Consider the following 25,932-nt stretch of genomic DNA (forward strand, 5'->3'; position numbering starts at 1 on the left):
GTCACATTTGTAAAAATGGCTTTTATTCGTTTTTATTTTAGGATTTACGAAAAATAATTTGGAAATGTAATACAAGTTGTAATATTCTCGAACTTAATAATGATCAACAGTTAAGATTATATGGTTGAAAAAAATTATTGTATTCTAAATGGTTCTCTAATAAGCTTCTTTTCTGAATCAAAAGAAAAAAAAAATAAATTACGCATTTTCGCAGAATAATTAGATCCAAGAATTCATTTAAATTCTCATTAAAACAAATTTTAAGAGATGTTTCTCATTCCAGTCAAAGGTTATTTTAATTAAAATTGTTTTAATTGCTTGATTTCCCGGTTCTGTTTTAAATAATTGCGACTACTTAGAATAAATCTCACAGAGAATGTTTCACTTAAAAATTAATGATCAAAATTCTAACTCTAAACAATATAAATAATTTAAAAGTGTAATTAAATCTTTTGTTTAACTCTCCACAGAAGATGGTTAATTGGTTATTGCCGGCTAACTAATTAATCATCTTCTGTTACTTTAGGGCTGTAAGCCAATTTGATCATGCCTGATCAACATGATTGAAAAGGCTTTCAATAGCGAATTTTTCCATTTAATAAGTTAAGCAAATGTAATCGAGCCTTAGAAAATTAAATTAATAAGAAGGCAGTTTAAAGCAAATTTTATTTTTAAAACTACAATCAGTTTGTCTAATATTCCAGATAAAGGCATGCAATTGGTAGCAGATCAGGGAGTGACAAAGCAGTATTATAATATCACATTAATATAAAAATTATATAAACTTCGCCATGTAAATATCGATCGATCGATAAAATCTATTTCACATTTACTTTGATATCTCTGTAATACTGTTTCGTACTACTCGAATAATTCTCAATAGGAGGAAATTAAAAGTGGTTGAAAAGAGCCCTTTCAGCAAAATGGTGGATGTTTATTTTTTCCTAATTGCAATCTGGAAATGTCTAGAGCAATCCTTTTGTTTAAAGTATCCCGTTTTTTAAAGTTTTATTGAGCAGAAATTAGTAGATATTCAGTTTAGGGTAAACTGTTTTGATGTATGAACATGCATACCAGGATAATCCGATACTCAAAAGTATTTAAATTTTCGCTATTTAATTTTCTTGACATTTTAGGCCGTATCAAATTGTTTAGACTTTAGAAGCATCGAAATAATTTAAGCGGAAAAATATAAGCCGGAACTTTGTATTTAATTTTGTTTAGGTGCAATGTAGGAGTAGATGCATTCGTATACCTTTCATCCTAATTTTCTGAGTGTTTTCAAAATCTTTTTTAATCGGGCTTCTTTTATTCAATTGGTAACGAATCAATATTTTCTCGGGACAATATAAAATCGGACATAAAAGCAAGATTTTAAATTTTTATTTTTTAACAAAGTGTATTTTAAAAGTTTGTGAAGTGATAAATTTCTATGCAAAATTCAAAATATTTCTTATGAAATTCTATAGAAGTTTAATATCAGTTTTCAACTTAAGTAAATATAAGTGTTAAAGAATGCTCTTTCTTCACTGGATAAACTTTCTTATTAAATGCAATGTTTCGATTTTTCCGAGGTTAAAGAAATTTCACTAGGTTAATTAAGATAAGTAGAAGAGTCGGTTCTTAACGTTTAACCCTATAAAGGGTCAATTTTTCTAGTTCTATTATGTTAAAATATTTTTAGGCTTGTATTTGGAAATTTAAAAAAAAAAAAAAACTATGAATTAATAGTTTTTCCAAATTCCTTCTCTAATAGTCTCCATCTTTTAGTTTAATTCATAAAACATTTTTCAATGTCCAAGAAATCGGATAATTCGTTTTTTCTAAAACTAATCTGTGTAATTTGTATAAATGTTTAATTTCCATAGTGTTAAACGTTTAATCGGAAATCCATAAATAAGGTAAGAAAACAGTCGCTGAAGCCCAAGCGGTTCTCTCATTTCATAAATATTCTTTCTAAATTAGTTTCATAAATAACTTAAGCAATCTCTAAGATTTAAAGAAATGAAAGATATAAATTCTGGTTTATAAATTTTTAATAAATGAAATTTAAAAATGACTTGCCATCTTTCACAACACCAAAATATTAAACTTTTTTCACCCGACATATTTTGATTATTTAACATTTAAACAAGCTCTTTTTACAGATTGATAAGTCGATGTTGATTACATTGGCATCTCGTTCCTAGTTTCTTTCATGTAAAATTTGAGCGTCGTAATTAACCTTGACATTGTCAGAAAATGTTTTCCTCATCATTTGCTTGTTCATTACTTTCTTTCCCCTTCTTTGTAATCATTGTTTTCACGGACCAAGAGTCGACCTATATGAGGACAGTTGAGGTTTCATACATATTTTGATTAAATAATTCCCACGAGTCATTTCATTTAAAATATTTATAGCTTGTATTCTCTTAATTTTAAATGAATTAAAACAATTCTTAATCTTTTAAGGAGCAGGTTTTATCATTGATATTTAAGAATTGGCAACTCTATCTCTATCATTCTGAATTAGCGTATTAATATAAAGTATAAATTGCACTCAATTTCTTTTATATGAACGTACACTTTTTTAAACCCTAATTTTAAAGCCCTCAAATAACTCTTCTACAGCATTTTTCTTAAGATCGTGTACTGCGTCACGATATAGGTGTCTAGTCTACTCTTATCTGTCCATATAATTGCATTCTATTTAAATTCTTCATTTGAGAATTCAAGATCTTATAAATTGTTGACAATGTTTTGTCATATGCTTTTGCTGCAATTTAGATTGTGGTTTCCATTTCTAGCAGCTCCAATACAAGGGCATACTAGTTGATGCCCACGCACCTCCCGGTTTATCCGAGTTAGGTGTTAAACCTTTGGTGGGAGGAACGGGGATGAAATCCAGCCCAGCACGCCAAGAAACCACGGGCCAGCCCAGCCCTCGGATCAGATTTATTAAAAACTGGCAAAAATTCTACAATCATTGCCCAGAACAGGGGCAGTGCTTAAAATACATATAATTGGCAGCATAAAATTAAAGAGCATATGGATGATCTTACAGGTTCTCCACCCACAATGGTGGGGAGTATTTAAAAAGCCCCACATCTGGGCAAGAGCACATTGGTATTTTATTAGTTGCAAACATAAAGGTATAAGGTAAAGGTGGGCCGTGGAGGAGGAGGAAGGCCCTTCGGGCTATTTAACTAACATGGGTGTGAATGAATGTGATAAAGCTATTTTTGTTTCGTTAGTTTTAGAAATATATCATTTTTATATTTATGTATTGTCTAAATTATAATTCCATTTCAAGGAAGGGCATACTAGTATGAAAAAGGGTCCAAAAATATTGAATTTTGGCAATTGATTTATAAATAAAAGCCAAAAAATAGTTTCGAGCTAACTTTTCTGGTCCCTAGTCTTGGTTTGTCTTGGAGAATAAAAATCGGTGAAAAAGACCCTTGAGTAAATTGAATTTGAAACTGGGGCTCAAACCTCTTTCTAGTGACGAATGAGTTTTGACCTGTATCTACAGATTTTGGTCTTGTTAGCCGCTTGATTGTGCTTTAAAATTAACTTGTTATCGAAATAACTTGGTTAGAGAATATGAATTTCTCAAACTTCTAAGACAAAGTTTAATGGTAATTTATGTTATTTTTTAAATTTTTATAAATCTGAAGCCAGAAGGTTATCGAATAATTAAAAATGGAATATGGATTTAAAAATACAACATGGTGGTTCTAATGAGTGAAGACACGAAAATAAAACTCGACTCATATCAATGAAGGTAAAATGCTGCAAGTACGGAATGAAACTTCTCTTTGAAGAAATGTAAGTTTTCATCCAAACTTAATGTATCATTAAGTGTAATACAATGTCATTAATATGCATCAAATTATAAACTGAAATTATAGTAATCGAATTGCTTAAAAATGGAAATTGTTTGAATTTGTCTTGGTAGATATTTTTGAATTATCTTGAAAATATATCGGCTTCATTCTGATGTCATACTTGATTAAATGCATTCTTATTTTGGATTCTCTTTTAAATTATTTTTTTTGCGATATTTAAATATGTTTAATCTGAGAAATCTCTTGAATTTTCTATGTCGATGTATCTTCTAAACACAATTCAAACTATTTAAATTACTAAATAGAAGATTGCGTTTATATTGAAATAGTTTTCGCTTCTCCAAAAGTGTGACGAATTACTTCTTTAACTTCACTATTCATGTGGCCAGTATACCACGTTGGATGTCTCTACTTTGTGATACAAGATTTCTCAGCATTCCATTTTTATTTCCAGAAATGCATCGTTATTTCAGACCTCCATATTAATTGAGTGGTATGTAAAACTTCCTTTAAATGTCATGAAAATAGTTGTTTCAGAATACTTTGATTTGCTTGTGATTTAAAATGAATAGGTCTATCTCTAGTAACTCGGTACTCTGCTTAACTTTGCTGGATATTTAAAAATGGATTTACTCGCGTAAACATTAACCGGTATAGCACGATTTGTCTGTAGGATAACAAGCAGTCACGGACAATAAAGTTTTTGTGGTTTCACTTTATTAACTTTGTTTAGGACCGACAAAGTGTAAACTAGTTAGTTGCTTAACCAGTTGTGGGTTCTTTTAAGCGAGACAGATGCATTTTTATTCATTTTGTGGAATTGTTGTTCAGTATTTGCTGCTCAATTGGTGGCAATTTCCTATGCTCTTCAGAAAATGTTACCTTTTATTCAGCGCAATTTTGTACAAATGGCAGTGGTGATTTGACGACACTTTATCTCTGCCACAATCGGATGCATCTATTTACAATTAGAAATTTCGACCTTTGCCTCTTCCACACACATTTTATTCTATGCTAGGTTACCGAATCATTATGGTGTGTGTGTGCGATGCGACTTATGGTACTTTACAAGCCAGTTGATAGTTATCTGTCTGCGATTTAAGCAGAGTGAACGTCTCTTGTTTTTACAGTAGTGACAACTAGGGCCAAGAGTACGACACAGCTACTTCATGCGTCACATTCGCTTGCACAACCCCTTTTTACAGGGGGCACATTGACACACACCTTACAGATGGAAAACAAAAGAACATGCCCGAATCGAGTCTCGATCCTGGGATGCCCAGATCACGGGGCAAACGCGCTACCCGTGTGCCAGCACGCCGGCGAATCATTTTGTACGTCTCAATTGAATTTTGGAGTGTCAGAAAATCCCTTTCGATTGCTTGAAAATTCGATTAGTTAAAATTTGTAAATTTGTCTATCCGTATTTTAATTATCGTGAGAATGTGTCATACATACATTCTCGAACCAAATGCATTCTAATCTTCAATTGTCTCTAACTTCTATTGCAATACTTTATTAGATCCAATAATTCTTGTATACTTGCATCTACATCAAATTGAAAATTCATCTTCTAGGCACAATTTTTAAACTATTTTTTAAATTTGTGAGATTAAGATTGGGTTGATACGGAAATAAATCTCCGAAAAGGTGTATCATGACTATCTTCTTAATCCTCCATTTCTGGCTACATGAAAGAATTGTAGTGACAGAATCGTAATGACAATAACGCAGGTGGCAATCTGCGTTCTTGGTCAAGTGACTGGTTGAAGTATCTGGCTTCACCAGAGATTCATCAATTAGGTGTCTTAACCATAAGCGTTGAATCAAACTTCGTCTGAATGAAAAAAATGACTTCCTCACAAAACTGTCTTGTGAACTGATCGTTGTTCAAAATGCCTGCTTCTAGAGATCTTTTGTTTTGTTTCTATACAGGGATTTTGTTTAAATGTGTCCGCATATATACAAAATGGCGAAATCGGTATAGTTGTCCGTCACCGTTTGCTTTCTTATATAACAATCTTGCCTTGCTTGTTGATTGCTTGCTTAAATGTCGAATCTTTTGAGTGATATGGATGGATTTTTACCCATCAGTTTGACACTATTTGATCAGAATTGTTCAATGATCGGGCTTTACAGCGGGAGTGTTCCTACATCTCGAAATTTCTATAACCTGGTTAATTTTTACCTCATAAATATGCTCAATATAAAACTTTCACATTTAACATTTTTATGTAATCAAAATAAAGTCCCAAACATATTCAGTTTTTGTAAAAAGTCCAAATATCAAACTTCACTTACAGTTTGTTCCATTTCTGTTTTATTGCATTATTACGCGCATGAATCGAAAGTCTACTATTTGATAGATTTTGAGGGAAAATTCGATGCAAGTTCGGAAATTGAAATTTGGTGATTAGTTTTATCTATCCTTCCATGTTAGTGTCCAGAAATTATATCCGCAAATAATCTTTAAGTCTTTGGAAAATTTGAAACGTGCATTCATCAAGATCTTGAGATTATCTTTTATCGTTAATTTTTTGAAATATTGTGCATAACCATAAAGTATAAAACATCACTTACTTGAAACAGGATACAAATCACCCAGTCCTACGACAGTCGAAATATCTCTGCACTTTGTCTACCATAAGTTAGGAAATGATTGCTTTTATGCATGTTGGTGAATTGCATTCTTAATTTAATCTAGATCTACCGATTCATTTTATAATTTGTATATGCATTTATTTTTATCTACGCTCTGTCACTTGTTGTTTTATGTCCTAGCATAAATTTATCCGTTTATAAACAGATAAAATGAAACGTGATTTTATAATTGGATTCGAACTTGAATTGTTTTTTAACATGTGGTTTTGTCTGTTATAATGCAATCTGACAGCATGGGCTATAAACTTTCGCCATAAGTAAATCTTAAACAATTGTTAGCTCCTGTTTAGCAATATATATGGCATTGTAATCCTTATAATGATCCTTTTAAAAATGTATTTATCTCGAACATTTTGTATGTACAGATTTGCAATTGAATACGTGTTAGTAATATGTCCATGTGATACTTTTCTCCTGTCAATAATCAGAATTGCTTTCATTTGGACTTAATTAAGTATGGAATGTTAATTAATTTAAAAGTGTGTTAATTAGTTTATAATATATTTTTGTACTAAACATTCTTGCAAACAAAACCAAATTTGTGTATACCATTTTTGTTTTAATAAGATTATCGCTTTTCAATTTTCATATCTTTTTCAGTGTTTAAAGTGCATTTACCATTATAAGCAATTTGTGCAATTCTACTTTTGTAACTATTCATTGCAAAAAAAGCCCATTGCCTTAAGAAATTGAACAAAATATTGTGGGTAAACATTATCCAGTTACAAAAAATGTGATCAATATTCCTAGTATTATGTTTATTGAGATCTATACAAGAATTTTGAACGTCACAAATGCAGCTTTATGCACATTTCTGGAACATTTATTTTGGCAGAAAGGAAATTGTAAAAATGCTTTACCGTAAATGAAAAAGCAATAGACGTTAATTCGTCGATTTTTTTTTTTTTGTCCAACTTAATATTTTAACTTCACGATTTTTATATCTTGATGGGGGGGGTAACAAATCTGAAATGTTCTCATTTTAATCTTTCATTTTTATAAATGATATCAAATTTCAAGCAAAAAATAATAATGTGACAATTTTACCAAGTTCTGTTTGTAAAACTTATAAATCCTTCCATAATAGCTCTTAAATATTATTTCACAGCAAAAAGTCCTTAAATTCTGTACATCTCTAGTTTTTGTACTAGTAAATGCACAAGCCTGTGCATACAGTTTAGATTATGAACTGTATTTACAAATTTAATGTCAAGTTTTGCTGTCATATTAAATTACTTTACCTTCAATGCAACACTTGCTATGTGTTGCATTTGTATATAGGATATTTTGAAATACTCTAATTTCCCTTCATTTTAATCATGTGCTAGTAGTTTTGCCTGTAGTATTGAAAATGCTTAGTTTATTCTGTATTGTTATGTAATAATGTGGAACTCGATTTGCATTTAAATTTTCTTTTAGTTGTAACATTATTAATGATTTACTGCCTCTGTTTAATTCCAAATTTGCTGTAATGACTTGATGATGTATTTTTCTTTTTATTGATCAATAAATGAGTTTTATATAGATGCAGACTGTGGTTCCTTCTCTAGAATGTTTTATTTCTTAATGCTGCTTATGTGACAATTTATTTCTAACTGAAAATTTTGTATCTTGGTATAAAAAGCCAATATGTAAATCTGGGGAATTTCAAGGTTGGCATTTGTTGTTTCCAAACAATGAATAGGATATAAATTTGTTTGCATTGGGAGACTATTTTCCATTTAAATAATTTTTAGTAACAATAGAAAATTGTGAAAAACCATAATGGAAGTTTTTGATCTTCTCTTTCATAATGAAGAATTACACTGAACTCTCCGCTTTAAGTGAAAATAAAACAAATGGGAGCGGTCATTTTTGTCTAAAAAAATTTTCAAACGTTTCAAAAAGGCCCTATTTTTTTAAAAAAAAATTGCAACTGAACTGGAATAATTCGGTTTCATTGATGTTTCTTCAATCATTTTAATGTAAATATAAAAAAATATATTGAAACATTTTTCAAAAAAAAATCTCTCCCGAATGAAATCGCATTCTTTAATTGCTGGCATGTAATTAATAATAGAAAATCAAACGTGCATTTTGGACGCCGTTTTACAACTTGATTAAAAACAAATTCGTCATACAACTAAAATTGCAGTCACAATATCGCATACCAAATTGTAATTATAATGGGCCTTTCAGTTCAAAGAAAGAACGAGGGAGGGAGGGAGGGGGATTTTTATTTGCATATTTCCGACTATTGATGATGGCGATAATTTTAAATTGTTCTTTAGTAGAAGGTGGAAAAACAATTTTTATCATGAAAGTATTTCGGCTGCTATTGCTCTTCAGATGCCGGAGTAGAAAAGTTTTTGTACCTTAAGTTTAGTAAACATAATTTTTGGTGGTAAATAATTTGTCCGCCATATTTTCTTTCTTATGGCTGCAGTCCTCACAAGATTAAATTATTTCATATCGGAGACGGAAGCAATTTTCCTTTATCTAGCGCAATAATGAAAAATTATCTATATCCTCCAGCTTATTAGAATAAGTACTTTCTAAAAAATTATGATTTTAGAAATTTATACTCGAGTGCAGTTTTTCAGTGAAGCATGTGCTTTTTAAATTAAGCATAACCATTTCTTACGGAGTTAACTTCCACAGTTTTTTCTAGAAAGTGTTTTTATTCAGATTAATTGGCAATTCTAATTTCTGTTCTAAAATCATGAATTTCCAAATTACATTTTCGATAGCTCATTAAATACCAAATTTATTAAAAATACTGAATGGATTTAAAATGATTAAATCATTGTTACATATTCCTAACATTATAAATATTTACGCCTATTTTGAACGCTCTTAAATGTGATCTTCAAGATAAATCTACGCAATATATTAAAATCATTCGTCATTGGGAAATTAGCCAGAATTGATGCCCTGTTGAAAAGTCGATATCGAACAGATCTATATTTCCATCCTTCTAGGTAATTCGGAGCGTTATCCGTTGCTAAAATGCTATGGGAGTGGTTGCTGGAAAGGAGATGCTTTGAATGCTGGTTCTCTTGCAAGAAATTATGCACTATAATTTAAAACGATATTCACAAGGGAAATCTTGGAAGGTAGAGAAAGGATAGGTGAAATAGGAAAAAGGAGATGCTGAAGTGCATGAATTTGCATGGTATGACCTGGTCATGAATAACTTATCTAAATAGATGCGCTAAAATATTTAATGATGTAAAATGGTGTTCCACGGCTTCTGTTCTTTTATTTCGTTACTAACCTGGCTAGCTTCACTCCACTCTGTCCTTTCGGAAAATGTGTTGTTAAAGATGCATCTCGCTTTTTCCCACATTCTCAAAGCCTCTTTCTTACCAATATTTACAAAACGAACAATTGAATGACACTGAAGAAGAAAAGAACTGGAAAAGATTCTATATTCATTCTTCGATACAGCACCATGCTAATTCAACCTAGTTATTACATTAGATTTCACGTTATACAAAAATTCCTGTTCACCAAAGAAATGGTATCTTGGGAAGCAGAAAATTCTATATCCAAATTTCCAACGTGTTACGAGAGATTAGGGAAAGACACTCAATGAATGCTGGTGGTAAATAAAGTCTTAGTGTCTTGAGTAATGGAGTTTCAACTGTGATTAGGCAATAATCAATAAATACTCATAATAAATATCGAAACTTCTCAGAATTTTCATAATCTCTCTAAAAACTTCCCACTACAAGAAATAATTTAATCTACCTTTTTTCTAGTTTTTAAATACAGGCTGGAAGTCATTTTTGACAGGTTATTCAAAATCGCCTTCGAAGTTTCCGCCATGTCTTCAAATGGCAATAAACTCTTATCAAAGGCGTTTTCCGATCAGAAAAGAACTGCACTCTGCTAAATAGATTAAAAGTGGATAAGTATATTTATTTGTATAAAAGATAATGATGAGAGGCTCACCACAGACAAACACGTGCAGTTTTGATTGAAATGTTTAGTTTTTTCTCATGAGTATCTTAGATGTTTCGGCTATTTTGCTTCAATTACAGCATCCTTCTTTTGCTATAGCGGTCACTGGAGATCAGGGTCTAAATTCGTTTGTATTGATTGTCTTTCGTCTTCAAAAATTTTAAACTTTTAGTTATGTTATAGGGGAGAGCCGATTCCCCATAAACCTTCTGTAACATAGACTTCAGCTGACGATTTTGTCAGACAAAAACAATGGCAATATGTTCATCTAGTGTTTCATCAATCTTTGGAGTAGGCAAAAATAACAGATTTGGTGGATTGTCATACTAGTTATGTTATAACCGTGAAACACTCATCTATTATTTATTTACTCCGGGGTAATATTGAGGGCGGCGGTGTCCTGGTGGATTCCACCGAAGAACCGTCGTGTTAGTGGGTATGGTGCACGCTAAATCAGTCCAGGTCAAACGTCCTCCCGCTAGTGTGTGGTGTGGAGAAAGGGGGTGGCAGCTCAGGTGTCATCTTCGTCATCTGACCGCGGTTCAAAATTATGAGATCCGTCCCAAAATAGCACTAATGTTGCTTTAAAATGGGTTAATATAACTAAACCATATCGAGGTAATGTTGAAGTAATTTTTCTTGATTTTTTTTTTTAAATCATCTTTAAGATATTATCATTTTTTTTTATTGAACAGCCGTTTTAGGATAATCATCGTAAGAATTAAGTGACTCCGAGTGAAGCATTTGTGACGGATTGGTCTGAATGCTTACTCTAAAAAGATGGAATTGCTTGGAGCACTTGTGCAAGGAGATATAAAGGGTTCCTAAATAGGAAATATTTGGATTAAGAGGAATTCGTTAGCTTGATTATGAATGAACATGAAAGAACAAGTGGCTTAAGACAAATCATCTCCCTAAAGAGTGCCAATGGATACATTCATGCTTCTTTTATCACTAATTATGCTTGAAAAAAAAGTTAAGATTAATAATTTAGTATCCAGCTTAACTAATGACTTAAATTTATAATAGCAGCAATTTTTTATTGAACAGGAAAGATGCACCTCTTCTTGATATTCCATCACAATTAATTGCTACAATTTTTCTTTTTTTCGTAACCTATATACTTTACCTATTTTAAGTATTTATGGTCTAATGCCAGAATTGATGAAAATGATTTGTTGATCTGCTTTGCTCATAGGTATTCTTAGCGTGAATACCTTTCTATCGACTAATGGGATAAACTTTTTGAAAATCGAAACTAGTTAAGATATGAAGCTATTTCTTTTTCCAACCATTTTACCATGCAAATTTACTTGATGCTCATGGTAAAATCAAGCAAAAATATGGTAATATTTGTCTTTTTATTCCCCTTCTTTTTATTCCCACTTGATGTTCATGGTAAAATCAAGCAAAAATATGGTAATATTTTTCTTTTTATTCCCACTTGATGTTCATGGTAAAAATCAAGCAAAAATATGGTAATATTTTTCTCTTTATTCCCACTTGATGTTCATGGTAAAATCAAGCAAAAATATGGTAATATTTTTCTTTTTATTCCCATTACAATCGCCAGAGTAATAGTTAACTTTTTTTTACATTATTCCTTATTATAAGAATATTATATATTCCTTATTATAAGAATGTGCATGTATAATGTCTTCTCATACTATAAGGATATGCATAAGTTGAAATTATTCCAATCTTTCCTTTCATTTACTTCCCCAAATCTAGACTATTTTTCTTCGGCTATATTTTTTAATTATTTCGCTTTAACATTTTTTCAAAGGAAACGCTGTCCATTTCCAGAGTGTATCATCGATTCCTTGAAATTTAAATAAATTTTTCATGCATAAAAATGAGATTTAAATACTATCGAATTATGTATTAAACAGTAATGAACCGTATCGCACTGAACAGACATCACACTCTGCTCATTTATTGTTGTTAAAATGCAGAAAAAATTAACGTTTGGCATCGAGAGTAAGAAGTTTTGATAGAGGAAAGCTATTTGTCAAAGGAGAATTTCAGTTCTCAATAAGTTTGTACTTGGAAATAAAAATCGGTGATAATTTTTGCAGTTATTAGGAAAACGTCCGTACTTTCCATTATAATAAAATAAAAATTCTATTTCCTTGATATTTTATTTTGCATTCTTACAACAATCTTACACTTAACAGTGGCTAAAATAATCTAAACAAACAATAAAAAAAATATGTAACTGAGTTCATAATATGAATTAAAATTATAGGAATATATGAATCTTGGTGTTTAACATCTTTACAATGTATACCAACATTTGAATTCTTCATTAAAATAATATGCTCTTCACAGGCAGACTTTCCGATCAATATTTATTTTCTTTAAATCTATGCTGCCACTAAATTGAACAAATAATCCCTGAAATATTCGGATTTTTCGCAAAACCTGATTTGTAACACTTTTAAAGAGTTCAAAGGAACGTAATATTGAATAATTTTAATTCTATTTAACATATAAAATTTACAGATAAATTTGATAATTTCTATAAATATTTAGAAAACAGCTGTAGAGTATTTTAATGCTAAGGCTTAAGAAATATCGCTTCTCAGAAGCGAATAACTTTGATAACATATTTATATAACAATTTTTTTTAAATTTACGAGTTGACAATTCATTTTGAGTATGGTTTTTAATCTGGGAGTTTTTAAAAGAAATTAATTGGAAAAGATTTGTATACACAGAATTTCAACATTATTTAAGTAAAACCAAAGCTGATTTTCAGTAATTCAAGAAATTAGATATGCCTTTTAATGTACATTTTAAAGCAAAAGGATAATAGGATGTTTTTATGTAAAAAAAATTTAAATTACATTTACAATTTTGCTTTGTGGTCATTTCCTAACCGAAATTCCATATCGCATTTTATTGGAACTAATTTTTATATTTCTTGTTTATAATATTCTCATAATATTTATTGTGCATATACGAATTAAAATGTTCTGATATTGCTTTAGAAAACGTCAACTAGTACTATTCTAATTTTTATAAGTCTGAATCAATTGACATTGATGCGTTTACATTGTTAGAATAAAACGATTATGTCAACCGAAAACTGTCACATGTTATTAAAAATAAATGCTACTAATACAATTACTGAAATTAAAACAGGTATCACTATGCTACTACTGATACAGATATTATAATGCTATTAATATAATTATTAAAATTAAAACAAGTATAGACAATGTTTTTGATGAAAGTTCATGTTTGTAGCTATAGTGACCGATAATACTCGTAAAACTGTATGTCATCGCTATTCACATTGGAAGTCAATCGATAACTCTTCAGAAATGGGTAGAATTTTTAGGTAATAAATCGCTCGACATTATCTCGTACTGCAGTAACATTAACTAATTACTACATAACTAATGCAGCAGTGTTATTTATTGTATTAGCAGTAACTAATATTGCTGTCTCTTCTCATTATAATTGCCACGCTGTGAGCTGAACTTTGTCTAATGATGTGCCCCAGAATTATAACCAGGACACTTTGATATGCCTATATAATTATGTTTTCAGTAAGTTTATCAGTGTATTGCAAAATATATGGATTATAATTATTTTTTTTAATTCTTACCCCATCAAAATCATTTAACTTTTTTTATAAAAGCAAGGCTTTGCAAAACTAGTACATAAGAGATAAAAACTGTGATAACCAATTCTTAACCCTTTGACTACCAATTTTTTTAAAATCCTTTGCTCTTCAATCGCGTAGAAAATGAAGATAATAATTTCTGTATTAGAGAAATTATCCGGGTTTTTTTCAAATGTTTTTAAACCCCCGGGACCAGGATACAATATCCAAATACACCCTCTACCCAACAAATAACTACTTTTATTTAGAGCTATTTAAGGTGATTTTAAAAGATTAGTGGGACGTATACGTCCGATTGGTAGTCAAAGGGTTTAACAAAAGAAAGACTTCAAAATAATAACTTTAAAAAAATTCATAGAAACGACAGAGAATAAGATAATAAAGCAAATGTAATTGAGCAATTCAGGAGCATTTTGCCTTTCCACACAATGTATCCAACATTTCTGGCTGCATTGCGTCTCTCAGCCAAGGAGTCATATCGTAATCTTCAAGTTCTCCTCCGTAGCAAGTTGGTATCATTTGGGAAGGAAAAAATTCCAAGAGTCCCTTAGGAGACGAATGAACGTGGATCTGAAAGGAGGAAAATATACATTTTGATCCATTTTGCAGATAACTCGTAATTATCTATGAAACATTGGAATGATGGATTAAAAAGAATTCTCGAATATTTTATTTCGATATGCATTTTAATTAAGAATACGGAAATTTGCTACCTTTTTCCGAGATATTATTTTATAATCGCCTTCATTTGTATACTTTTGCATTTCCTTACTGATTATAAATTTATATTATCGATAATATTTACAAATTAGGTTGTGAATGTTTGTGAGAACAGAAGAAATGTATAAGCATTAGCAGAAATTAAGAATATTTACTGTAAACTTACCCATAAAATATATCTTAAGTAAAATGCTTGCGCATTTACGAAGTTATATTCTCCACGCTTCATTCTCTTTTAACTACTAGTAGTTTAACGGTTAACTTACGAAACGGTTAATTTACGAATTGATCCAAGAGATTACGTCATTGATATGTCACTAGATAGATTTACCAAGAAATAAAAGCCCATGTAACTACTGTTCTGGAGTTAATCATGCTAATAAATAGGAAGGAAGTTGCCAATTGATGAAGATTGCTTGTTTGATATCAAATGATTAATACTGCGACTGTATGAATAATAGTTAGATATAATTAAAACTGATCTTTAAATCAGTTGTTTGGCTTATAGAAATACAGTCGTTTGAAAAAAATAGTTTTCACCCGTTTTCCGTAGATTCCCCAAAAATTTTCAAATATACAGGGTGTTCATTAATTATTGTCGGGGTTTCCGTACCTCATAACTTTCGAATAAAAAATATTACGCAAAAACCGATTACGTATTCGTAAATTACAACTCAAAGAATTTTATTAATGATATTAAAGTGTAAAACTTGCACAATTTGCACTTTGTAGGCATTCAGCTGAAGGCGATTCTTTGAGTTGTACTTTACAAATACATAATTGTTTGAGTTGCAATTTACGTATTAATAATTCTTTGAGTTGTAATTTACGAATACATAATTCTTTGAGTTGTAATTTACGAATACATAATTCTTTGAGTTGTAATTCGGTAATCGGTAATAACGTAATCGGTTTTTGCGTAATATTTTTATTCGAAGGTTATGAGGCATGGAAACCCCGACAATAATTAATGAACTTCACTTATTACTTCACGTATTTTCACTTAAAAAAGGACAAGACTAGATATTTTTAACAAGGAAATTTATAAAAACTACTATTCAAATTTGTATTCGCAATATTTGAAAAGAAATAATTAATTCAGTATAAAATATTTTTTTAAAAATACGCTCTAAATAAAAATGTCATAAAATTATGGTTATTTTTAAAGTTTTTGAAGAAATGCTGGAAGTAACTTATTCTTCCAAGTATTAATTTATCATTCAAGCGCATATATTAAAGTCATGCAAGTTGCAATATTCGTTTATTTAGTTCCTAGTATTTTGTTTATGGAATTTTACTCATTCATTTCTCTTCATCATTTATTAAATAAATTACTGATTACTATGTTAATTAACAGGCGTCTTATTTTTCGTCCTTCTATTTTTAAAAAGTTTGTTTTTTATTTGTTTTTTTGTTGTTTATATTTCATGATCGAAAACAATTTCACATTAATAAAAGTAAGATTTTGCATAAAAAATTTTTAAAAGTAATGACATGAATTGTAATTTACCATGCATGCAAATATTTTCTTCAAATATGCTTTTGACTTAGCAAAATGATTGATAATCAGTTTTACTGTTTTATTATCTATAATGGCATTGATTCAAATTTAAAAGCATAAAATCTCGTATCGCAGTTTTACGACGAAACTTAGTTATATTTTTATTGAGATTAGCAAATGATTAGATATTACTAATGGAATAAACTTAGCTATCCGTTAATAGATATTATCAAAAAAATTTTTTTTCAGTTACTCACTTTTTTCTTTAGTTCTTCAGAAAAAAACGGCTTCCACACCGATAAACAAAACCTGGATATAATGGATGGATTCACTAAATGATATTCATGAAATATACCAGGTAAACAATTCTGAAAAAAAAAAATACAAAATTAATTGATATGCATAAAATCGCATCAATTCTAGTTTAAAAAACATTATAAATTAAATATAACCGTAAAAAACATGACAGCCTCTTCAGGAACTGTTTAGATTCTAATTCTCAATTACGATTATTATATTAATCGCAATATTATCAGCACCTTCTCATTTACTACGTTCATTGTAAGTTTTTCTTCTGTTCTCTATCGTGGCAATGAAGAAATCGTGCACCTTGCAATGGATCCTAGCAGACGTGAGCATTGAAGGAAATAAGTAGGTCGACAGTCTTGGCAAGGAGGCCAGAGCAATGGATTCCACCTCTCTATCTACTACTTCTCTGGATGTTAATGCCGTGGCAAGACAGAGGCACTGTACCAACCGAAAGAAATTCTCCTTGACAAATCTAAATCACCACCACAACTGCAAGACTCAGTATAGGGCACTTGAGGGGCATGAGGATCATACCTGATGGTTCCAGACTCTATGGAGAATGCAGACACTGTTCAGACGTGCAACTAGATCCGGGGCATAATTTTAGCTGTCGTTCTATTATTTCAGCCCTCTTCAAAATAGACATTGACTTCACCATGAATATTCTTTATTCCGATAAAGCTGAAGATGTGGCCAGGGCTGTTCTTCATGCTTTATGCCCAATCTAATTATTCCCCTCTCTCCCCTTTTTTCTTCTTATTTTTATTTCACTTGTCACACAGCAAAAACAACAACACATTGTAAGTTTTTACGAAAATTTCTTCTGTCGAGTATAAGCGTTTATTAATTGAACAGATATACTTCTTAAAATAGAAAATGTTTTCTTAAGAATAAGTTTGATTAGTTATTAATTCCATTGACGAAACAATTTTGTAAACACATATTTTAAAGCTTTAATAAACAGATTTTTTTAAATATTTTTTATCTTTAATTTACATTATATAAACAGTCAATTCCTATTTTGTTAGGATTTGCTGTATATGTGACCAGACAGTCCAAAGACGTGTTTCTTCAGTTATTAACTTACTTGAAGAAAACAAATTTTGTTAAGGTTCATTTTTGAACCAACCCACGATGGACTTCACGAATGAAAGGAAAGTGAAATTACATTAATGAACATAGTGATCGAAGCTAAGAATTGCAATTTATATACTGTTCTGAAAGATTCTACAACTCTGCTCATCCGATTTTAACAAAAAAACAGTAAACAATTTTATTAATGATAATTGTTATTGCGATTAATTAAAAAAAATTGAGGAGAAGGAATTTTTTTCTCTCCAAACTAATTTATTTTGTCAAACTTTTTCATGAAGTGTCATATCCCTTTCCACAAAAAATGTAATCTGAAATTGTACCTTCAGTTTTCCATGCCTACAAAATTTAACTTCTATTTTTAATTTGAATTTTATATCTAATTTTACTATCAGTTATATAAAGTGAAAGTTATTTGTCAGTTAGTAATAATTAGGAAAAGATGTAACCAGAATTGTAATTATTATAATATTTGTATATTTAATTATGTCTTTATGTATATTGTATGTATATTTAATATTATGCATGTATTATTATATTTATATATGTATGTATATTTAATTCATAAGTCTGGTCTGATAGGCTTCCACTGTCCTAGATTAAAGTTTTAACTACTGAGGCATAAGTTTTAGTTGGAAAATTGCTATAACTACTGTAAATGTTTTTAAACTATTATTTAAGGCATTAAACGGATTGATAAAATTATTATACATTTTTTTATACAGGCCTCTTGACCTATTTGTCATATTTAGCAACCCGTTATATCTTAATGTACTAATATTTTTAATTACAAAATTTATTAAATTTGTTCTTGATACACCAGCATTTAAAAGGAAAAAATTCATTATTATGCTAAAAGATCTGATAGAATTAAGAAGCTCAGAATATAACTATTCTTGGAGGTGGGGTAGGGTATTTTAGACATTTCAACAACCCCATCAAGGAAGATCTGCCAATGGACTTATCTGTAGAGGAGGTGTTACTTCCTGATTGATTTAAAATTATGAAATTCAAAGTTTCATAATTTTAGATTCAATGTTTGAGGGAAATTGAACTTTTTTAGGGGGGGGGGCTTTTTTTCAGTGTTTTATTATTATATAAATTAATAATATTAGGAAAAGAGATATAGGAAATATATAATTATAATTTCTTCAGTAGTACATTTATTGGCTTAAAAGAATAAGCTACATGAAGTGTAATTAATTCTTTGTCATCATACGCATTTCTAATTTCGAAGAATGTACTTATCACCAGCGTCTTCAATATTCACACCTTAACAACAGTTTGAACAACGTTCTGAATAAAATTATAAACAAAACCACAGTTCAAAATAGCACTAAAAATACTTTACATTAGATAAATGAGTTCATTTACCTGCGATCCATGAAACATAAGATACAAATTCTGGAATGTACAGTGCTTCAGATGCTTCAGCGGATTACAGCTTGCATCAATTATTGCCTTGAATCCGTTCACTTGGGTCATTGGATCTCGCAGAGCATGGATCAATATAATCGGGGCCATTCGTTTGATTTCTACTACTGGGAACTCTTCCGGATTCCAGTTATCTTGAGAAAAATAGAATATGTAGCAAAATATGTAAATAATGTATATCTACATATAGGATCAAAATCTTAAAGTGCAAGAAAGAAAAAGGTATTTTGTTAGCAATGATTCTTTGATTTATTGTTTGGATTCCTTTTTAAAACGATGTTAATTCTACAAGTTGGCGGACTTCACAATTTTGAATTATTTACAGCCATTTGCTAAGTAATTTTAAGGCTGTGTCAATATCCATATCATCTGTCATGTCCGGAGATAAGAAACTTTGAGTTCAAGAACTCCGTGACCCATCCTTCAAATGGGAAATCAGCAACTTATAATCATGGTGTCAAGTGACTCAAATAATCAACTCAAGTGACGAGTGGTACGATATTTTAGGCAAGCATGCGCTTCATGTATGTATGTATATATTTTATGCTATTTCTAAATATTCTACAGATTGTAAACATTGTGCTTCTATTTTAACACTTTCGCTGCCATGATACATGAATGTGATTCGGGATAAAGATGCTTAATTCTTTTCTTATCTCTAAATTGTTGTAGATAAGATAATATCTAATTTGATAGTACGTGTGAGTCGCATGAGATTCACACAGTGAACAACGTGTTAAAACTAGTAGATATAATCTAAACATAGGCATGTTCGACTCGCATCAAATTGTGCACCCGAATATGGGTGACCCAGCCGTCAACATTTTAAAGCAGTATTACGTTGTTTTATGCAAATTTTTATCGCTGGCGAAGTTTTAAAATTATCGTATTTTGTCGCTGCACCTTATAGATTGTCATAGAAATGGAAAAGACGGCAATTATTATTTTTTAAACTCTTAAAAAACCTCACAAGTAAAACTAACATTAAATATTATAAATTAGGCAATCATGGAATTTAAATGCAATGTAAATAACACAATTATGGAGTAATATAGAATAAACATAGATTATTTTGAAACGAAATATCATAAATATGGCAACATAAATTAGACTGTAATAGAGTATCATATAATAAATTGTAATAGGATATTGTATAATATATGGCACGGAATATCACGGATTATAGAGTGACAGAAATTACAGCATTATTTGAGAATCGTAGAATATCATGGTATCATAGAATATTATAAATTACGAAATCAAATTAAACCATTGATGGAATAACTTAGGTCATATCTTAAATTAAGCGCTTGTAAACTAAGATAGAATGAAGATGCGTAGAATATTGTAAATTGAAATACCATAGAAACAACGACTATAAAATGCAGGAAATTAAAATTAAATTTTTATAAATATTTAATTACTTTGAATTATAAGTATTTTTCACCAATTTTTTGAGCTTGAAACAAATATTTCACAATTAAAAAAATAGTTTCAAAAACTTGTTGCGGCATAAATCGTAAATATTTTTTTTCAAAAGTAGCTAACGATTATTTTAATAATTATAAATTTTATTTTGTAAATAGTTGTAAAATTCAGATTGGCAACAGTGATACTTTTGGAACTTGTTGTTTAAAAACGATGCTAGAATGTTGAATGAAAATAAGTTGATGTAAATTTGATAATATTATCTATATGTAATATTTAGTTTTATAGTACGTTTGTCTGCATTTTATTTTTGTTGATGCACGAACACAACAAACTAAATATTTTATCAAAAATTTCGTACCTACATTTATAAGCATTACTACACAACCATCTGCACATCTGTAGGGTAAAAACCTGACAATGCTCTTAGTGAAGCATATCTCAATATTTTCGTATTTCTGATGTGTGAACATAAACATATGAGATTTCTTCAAACTCAAGCAATTCTTTAATCTTTCAAATGCATCCATCACATTGTAGCTTTGACATCTGAGAAACATCTCCAAGTATTCATCATCAAAATCCTGATCTTCGAAAATCTTCTCAGCTGCAAAAAAACAAAACAAAACAAAAATACTTATAATTAATTAAAATGCGCATCGTTTGTATGCTTAAATTTAAGACAATTGACACTTTCGCATACGTTTACGTAATTTTTGCATATCCCCTTAAATTTTCTATACTTGAAATGTATTAAAAACGTCATGTTTACAGTTATGAAATTTTATGCTTTCCGCCATTTACATCAAGTCAAGCAGATCGAATAGAGGGAAAAAAAATCGAAGAGAAATGGCATTATATCCAACCAAAATCGTTTGGAGTAACAAGGCGTCATTTGCATAGAGAGAAAGTAAAAATAACTTAATAATATTTATGAAAAAACAAATAGAATGAATAAGGAATAAGAATTGCAAAGAAAAATCCATTTTGGATTACATATATCAATTGGTAGAAATTAACTATACATTTTTTTTGAGGGGGGGGGCAGTTTACTAATATTTTAAATGTCGTACAAATAAAAAAATTTTTTTTAATTCTTTATGCAAAGAAATAACCTTGATTTTATCTTGGATAATTCTCTATCTTTAGTATGAAAAATAACTAAATTATAAAAATATATCATATAATATTTCGATTTCTTCTTTCTACTCAGATGAATAACCACAAGAATATTACCAGAAAATAATTTTCATTGAATATTAATTTGAAATAAATACTAGTAATAAGAACAAATTATTCTGTAATAAATATTTTGTTAGAAATGTACTTTCTAGAAATCCTTTTATGTACTTTCTAGTAATTATTCTATAATGAGTATTTTGGCCGTAATGTACTTTGTAATGTGTGTTCGTTAGTATTGTACACTTAATTAGTAGCAATAAGTATTTTGTTATTGATATACTCTGTAATAGTTAATTAGTAATTACTTTGTGAAACGTTGTTTAGTAATAAACTTTTGAAATTGTTTTCTAATCCTCTTTCGGATTTTTAAAAGTCAAAACGGTTTTGCGTGATGGACACTTTCCAGTATATTGACCATTATTTTTCTGATTCGTTGAAAAGTATGAAATTTGATAATATTGTATTTTTACTCCTTTTACGGTTCTAAAAAATATTCTAGGAAATAATAATGTAATAGTATTTTGCAAGCATTAGAAGCTACTTGGAAGATGTCTATAAAATAAAATAGAATGATTTGATATATAACTCCATTTGTCTAATGGTTCTTGAAAGGGCTCCAGGAATTTAAGTAAATATTTACTATATAATATTGATTTTTGAATTTAAAAAATACATACTATTGAATGTACTAATTTTTAGTTGTAAACATATCTATGACTATTTAACTGGGCATATTGATACACAGCTTGATTTTCTTCCCATTCTGTCTACTTTCCTTTGACAATATTTAAAATGACCAAGTATTTTCAAGAAAAACTATTATTATCTTCTTTCATAATATCGATAAAGTTTTTCTCTTTCTATATTTTATTAGATGGAATTTATTAGAATTTAAATTTTATAAAATTAACGTCATTTTTAATTTTTTAATGCAAAATACAAATAATTAATTTTCATTCTAATACCTGAGATAATTTTTAATACACTGGAAATATGAAAAGAATAATTGAAACTTCTTCAAAATAGGTAAATATACACATTCTACCTTTCATTAATTCTTTAATTCGTTGAAGTCCGTTTGTTCTATTTTGGGGTGTATCGTTCAATTCAGTGAAAGACTTTTGTTGATATCTATCGGGCAAATAACCCATATAAAAAGGCAGAATTTCTTTCTCTGTAGGTAGAATCTCTTTCTTTTTATCTAGCATTTTTTCTTAACGTATAGCTCTAAAATGAAAAGAAAGAATTAAATTTATTATTTAGATAAATTATTTCATAATTATAAAGATTAAAAATACATATTTGTCCATCAATATAATAATACAATTAGAAATACACACATCATTTCTCATTAATTTGTTTTAAAAGTATTTCTTTCACATTTTTAATTTCTCATATTAGAAGTATAATAAATGTAATTATAAAAAAAACATTTTGATGACTTTTTTTTCATTTCCATTAATTTAAAAATATTTTTTTACTAAGTCTGCTTATAAACACAATATTTCAAAAAAATAAGAATAAATGAAAATTGAAATTCGTATAACAGAAGAAGAATATTTCACATTTTTACTTTCTCATATTTGAAGTATAAACAGAATCATATTTGAAGTATATTATCAAAATACCTTTTCATAATTTTTTTTTATTTTCCCTATGACTAAAAATAATTTTTTTTACCAATATCTATTTATGAATACAATGTTTCAAAGAAGTTAAAATAATGAAAATTTAAATTCGTATAACAAGTTTGACAAATAGAATATGAATGCAAAAACTCAAACACGGATTAAGCTAAATGGAGGAATTTCAATATATGATTTCTTCGCTTTAATATATTTGTATCAGAAATCTAGATCGTATTCATCAAAGAGATGACTGTCTATAGGTCGATTTATTTTTATGTATGATAACTGGCGGTTTTAGGTATTTTGCGACTCTAGACATGGCTCATTATGAGTATATAATTTATATTTTTTATAAATTTATTTATTTGGCATCTAGAGAAATAAAATTTTTCAATCAATCTTCTTGAAGTCTCCTCTAAGACTAGCGGCCCTCCGCTGCTTAATCTGCCTTATTAAAAATACTCCACTATGTATATGAATACAAAGGTCCAAAAGGCTAAAAAATGTTACCGTTTCATTAAGATAGTAGATTTGGTAGTAAATATCTCAAAGGGTCTGTCTATCTTTCTGTGTGTATATGTAGACCGATAAAGCGGAAACTGAACAAACAAGATAAGTGAAATTACGAAGTTTTGAAAGCTATATTTGTTCCGAAAGGTCAATGAAATGAGTTAAAAAGTGCATACTCGATTTTTATCTCTATGCTACGATACTAAATGCAAAACGACTCTTACAGAGTATGTAAACAAGAAAGAAGAAACTCTTTTTGGTATTTTTGCCTTTCAGATTTTTTTCATATGATTTTGCGTTCGTTTTTCAAACAAAATTCGGATTTATTTTGGTTTTATTTTTTATAAAAACTTAATAAATCTGGTTTACACAGAGTTTAATTTCGTTATTTTAATACCTTATTTGGAAGAAACACAAGCAGTTTTTTAAAACAAATCTTGTGGGATTCAGTCATGGTCATATGACGAGGATGATGCCTCAATTGGCACCCACATTCCAAACTTCCACACCTGAGAAATAGGAGGATGTTTGACCCATTATGTCTATACTATTTATTTGCACAGGTCTTACATTTACGATTGATCTGTAGTGGATTATTGTTCCGCCCGTGGATACTTGCAGCCTGAAGCTATCCGGATCTGACTAGATCACCAGAGCATAGTCGGATTGATGCAAAAGCGTTGAGATTTTTGTTGATAAGTGAATGTAGATTCCTTATAATATAGATAAAGTACGTATATATTATTAATATATTCGGCTTAGCTTCGATGGAGAAAAGTTAAGAACCCTTAACACTTCTTCGGCTTGGAAGCTAAGATTTTACCACGGCATCTTGGAGGCCACAATTATCTTGCAGATCTACTAACAATAACAAATGTATACATTATATTTTTATATGCATAAAATCATATGATATTTTTATCTACGATTAGACTTATGAAATTAAGATTTTGAGGGGTATAGCCTACAACCCCTCCATTAATGAACGAAGCAGTATAGGCAGAATTTTCTGTGGGATAGCGGGTATCAAAAACATTTTTAACATAACAAAAGTTGTTAGGCAAATATACCCCTACTTTTACTAACGTTTCCCCATCAAAAATTTAAGAATTTCAGCTAAAAAAATATAATTTAAGAGTTTCAAAGAAAATATTTTCTCTTTACTGAGATGGACAACCCAACTATGAATTTGTCGGAGATTTTCATTTTCATTGCAACAAATCTTTGACTGAATGAATGCCAGTCAAAATTATTCTATTTATCGTGTTACAAAATAACATCGGAAACGCAATATACATACATATAAATTTAGAGAAAATGTTGGTTTATATTTAAGAACCAAAATTGAATATGGTATATATATTTATGGTATATACACCCTAAAAGGAATCCAACAAAAACTGTTGGTAAAATGAAGCATTTTGAATGAAATTTTTGAAAATCTTAAATCATCTTTTTAATTTCTTTACTTTTAAATAAATTTCAGTACCAAATGAAAAGCTTAGCTGAATTTTAAATTATTACCCAAACAACAATAAACTAACTGCTTCATTGTAAAGAAAGAAAAACAGACGATTGAAATAATGAATTTTTCATTTCAGCTTTTTACAAGAATATTCAAGTTATACATACCAAAACAATTTGGGAAGGAGAAGGTAATTGGACTCTTGCTTATAAAGTCAAGTTCTTCTTCGAATTCAAACAATGGTGATATTAGAAAGCCTTTTGTGAGGCATTCAAACTAAAGGAAACTGATACCTAGAGAGCAGAATTGTAAAGGAAGTTGTAGCTCCAAGATTTGCTGGTGCAAAATGTTCCAACGAGTGCCCCAGGGTTGAAATTTCTTGTTTGACAACATATGTTTTCTGCTTGTTTAGTATATGAAGGATAAGCACGAAAGATTTCTGGAAAAAGTTTTCCTCCTCCATGCAAGAAGAGATTTCATTAAAAAAAAAAGGCATTTCCCAAGATAACCTTGAAAAAAGCACAGACAGAGCTTAAAGTATACATTTCCTAACACCCATACAGGAAGGTTTTGTCTAAGATTAAAAAAATTAA

At 29.6% G+C, this 25,932-nt stretch overlaps 1 protein-coding gene across 1 annotated transcript; it reads right to left on the reverse strand.

The window, feature by feature from the left end:
- Positions 1-14,441: 14,441 nt before the first annotated feature.
- On the reverse strand, positions 14,442-25,699 carry LOC129974871 (clavesin-1-like). The gene is made up of 6 exons (XM_056087638.1): positions 25,507-25,699; positions 22,782-22,963; positions 20,916-21,161; positions 19,067-19,260; positions 16,549-16,659; positions 14,442-14,640 (listed from the first exon to the last, which is right to left on the reverse strand). The coding sequence occupies exons 2-6, from the start codon at positions 22,942-22,944 to the stop codon at positions 14,473-14,475; spliced, it is 882 nt and encodes a 293-aa protein (XP_055943613.1). The 5' UTR covers positions 22,945-22,963; positions 25,507-25,699; the 3' UTR covers positions 14,442-14,472.
- Between the last annotated feature and the right edge of the window lie 233 nt (positions 25,700-25,932).

This window comes from Argiope bruennichi, chromosome 7 (assembly GCF_947563725.1).
Source record: "Argiope bruennichi chromosome 7, qqArgBrue1.1, whole genome shotgun sequence".
Lineage (NCBI taxonomy): Eukaryota > Metazoa > Arthropoda > Arachnida > Araneae > Araneidae > Argiope > Argiope bruennichi.

Excerpts from the sequence above, each read along its gene's own strand:
- LOC129974871 (XM_056087638.1), bottom strand. The coding sequence starts at position 22,944 with ATGCTAGATAAAAAGAAAGAGATTCTACCTACAGAGAAAGAAATTCTG. Across the intron at positions 21,162-22,781 it reads AATTAAAGAATTAATGAAAG|CTGAGAAGATTTTCGAAGAT; the intron begins GTAGAATGTGTA and ends GTTTTTTTGCAG. Across the intron at positions 16,660-19,066 it reads TTATGTTTCATGGATCGCAG|AATTGTTTACCTGGTATATT; the intron begins GTAAATGAACTC and ends TTTTTTTTTCAG.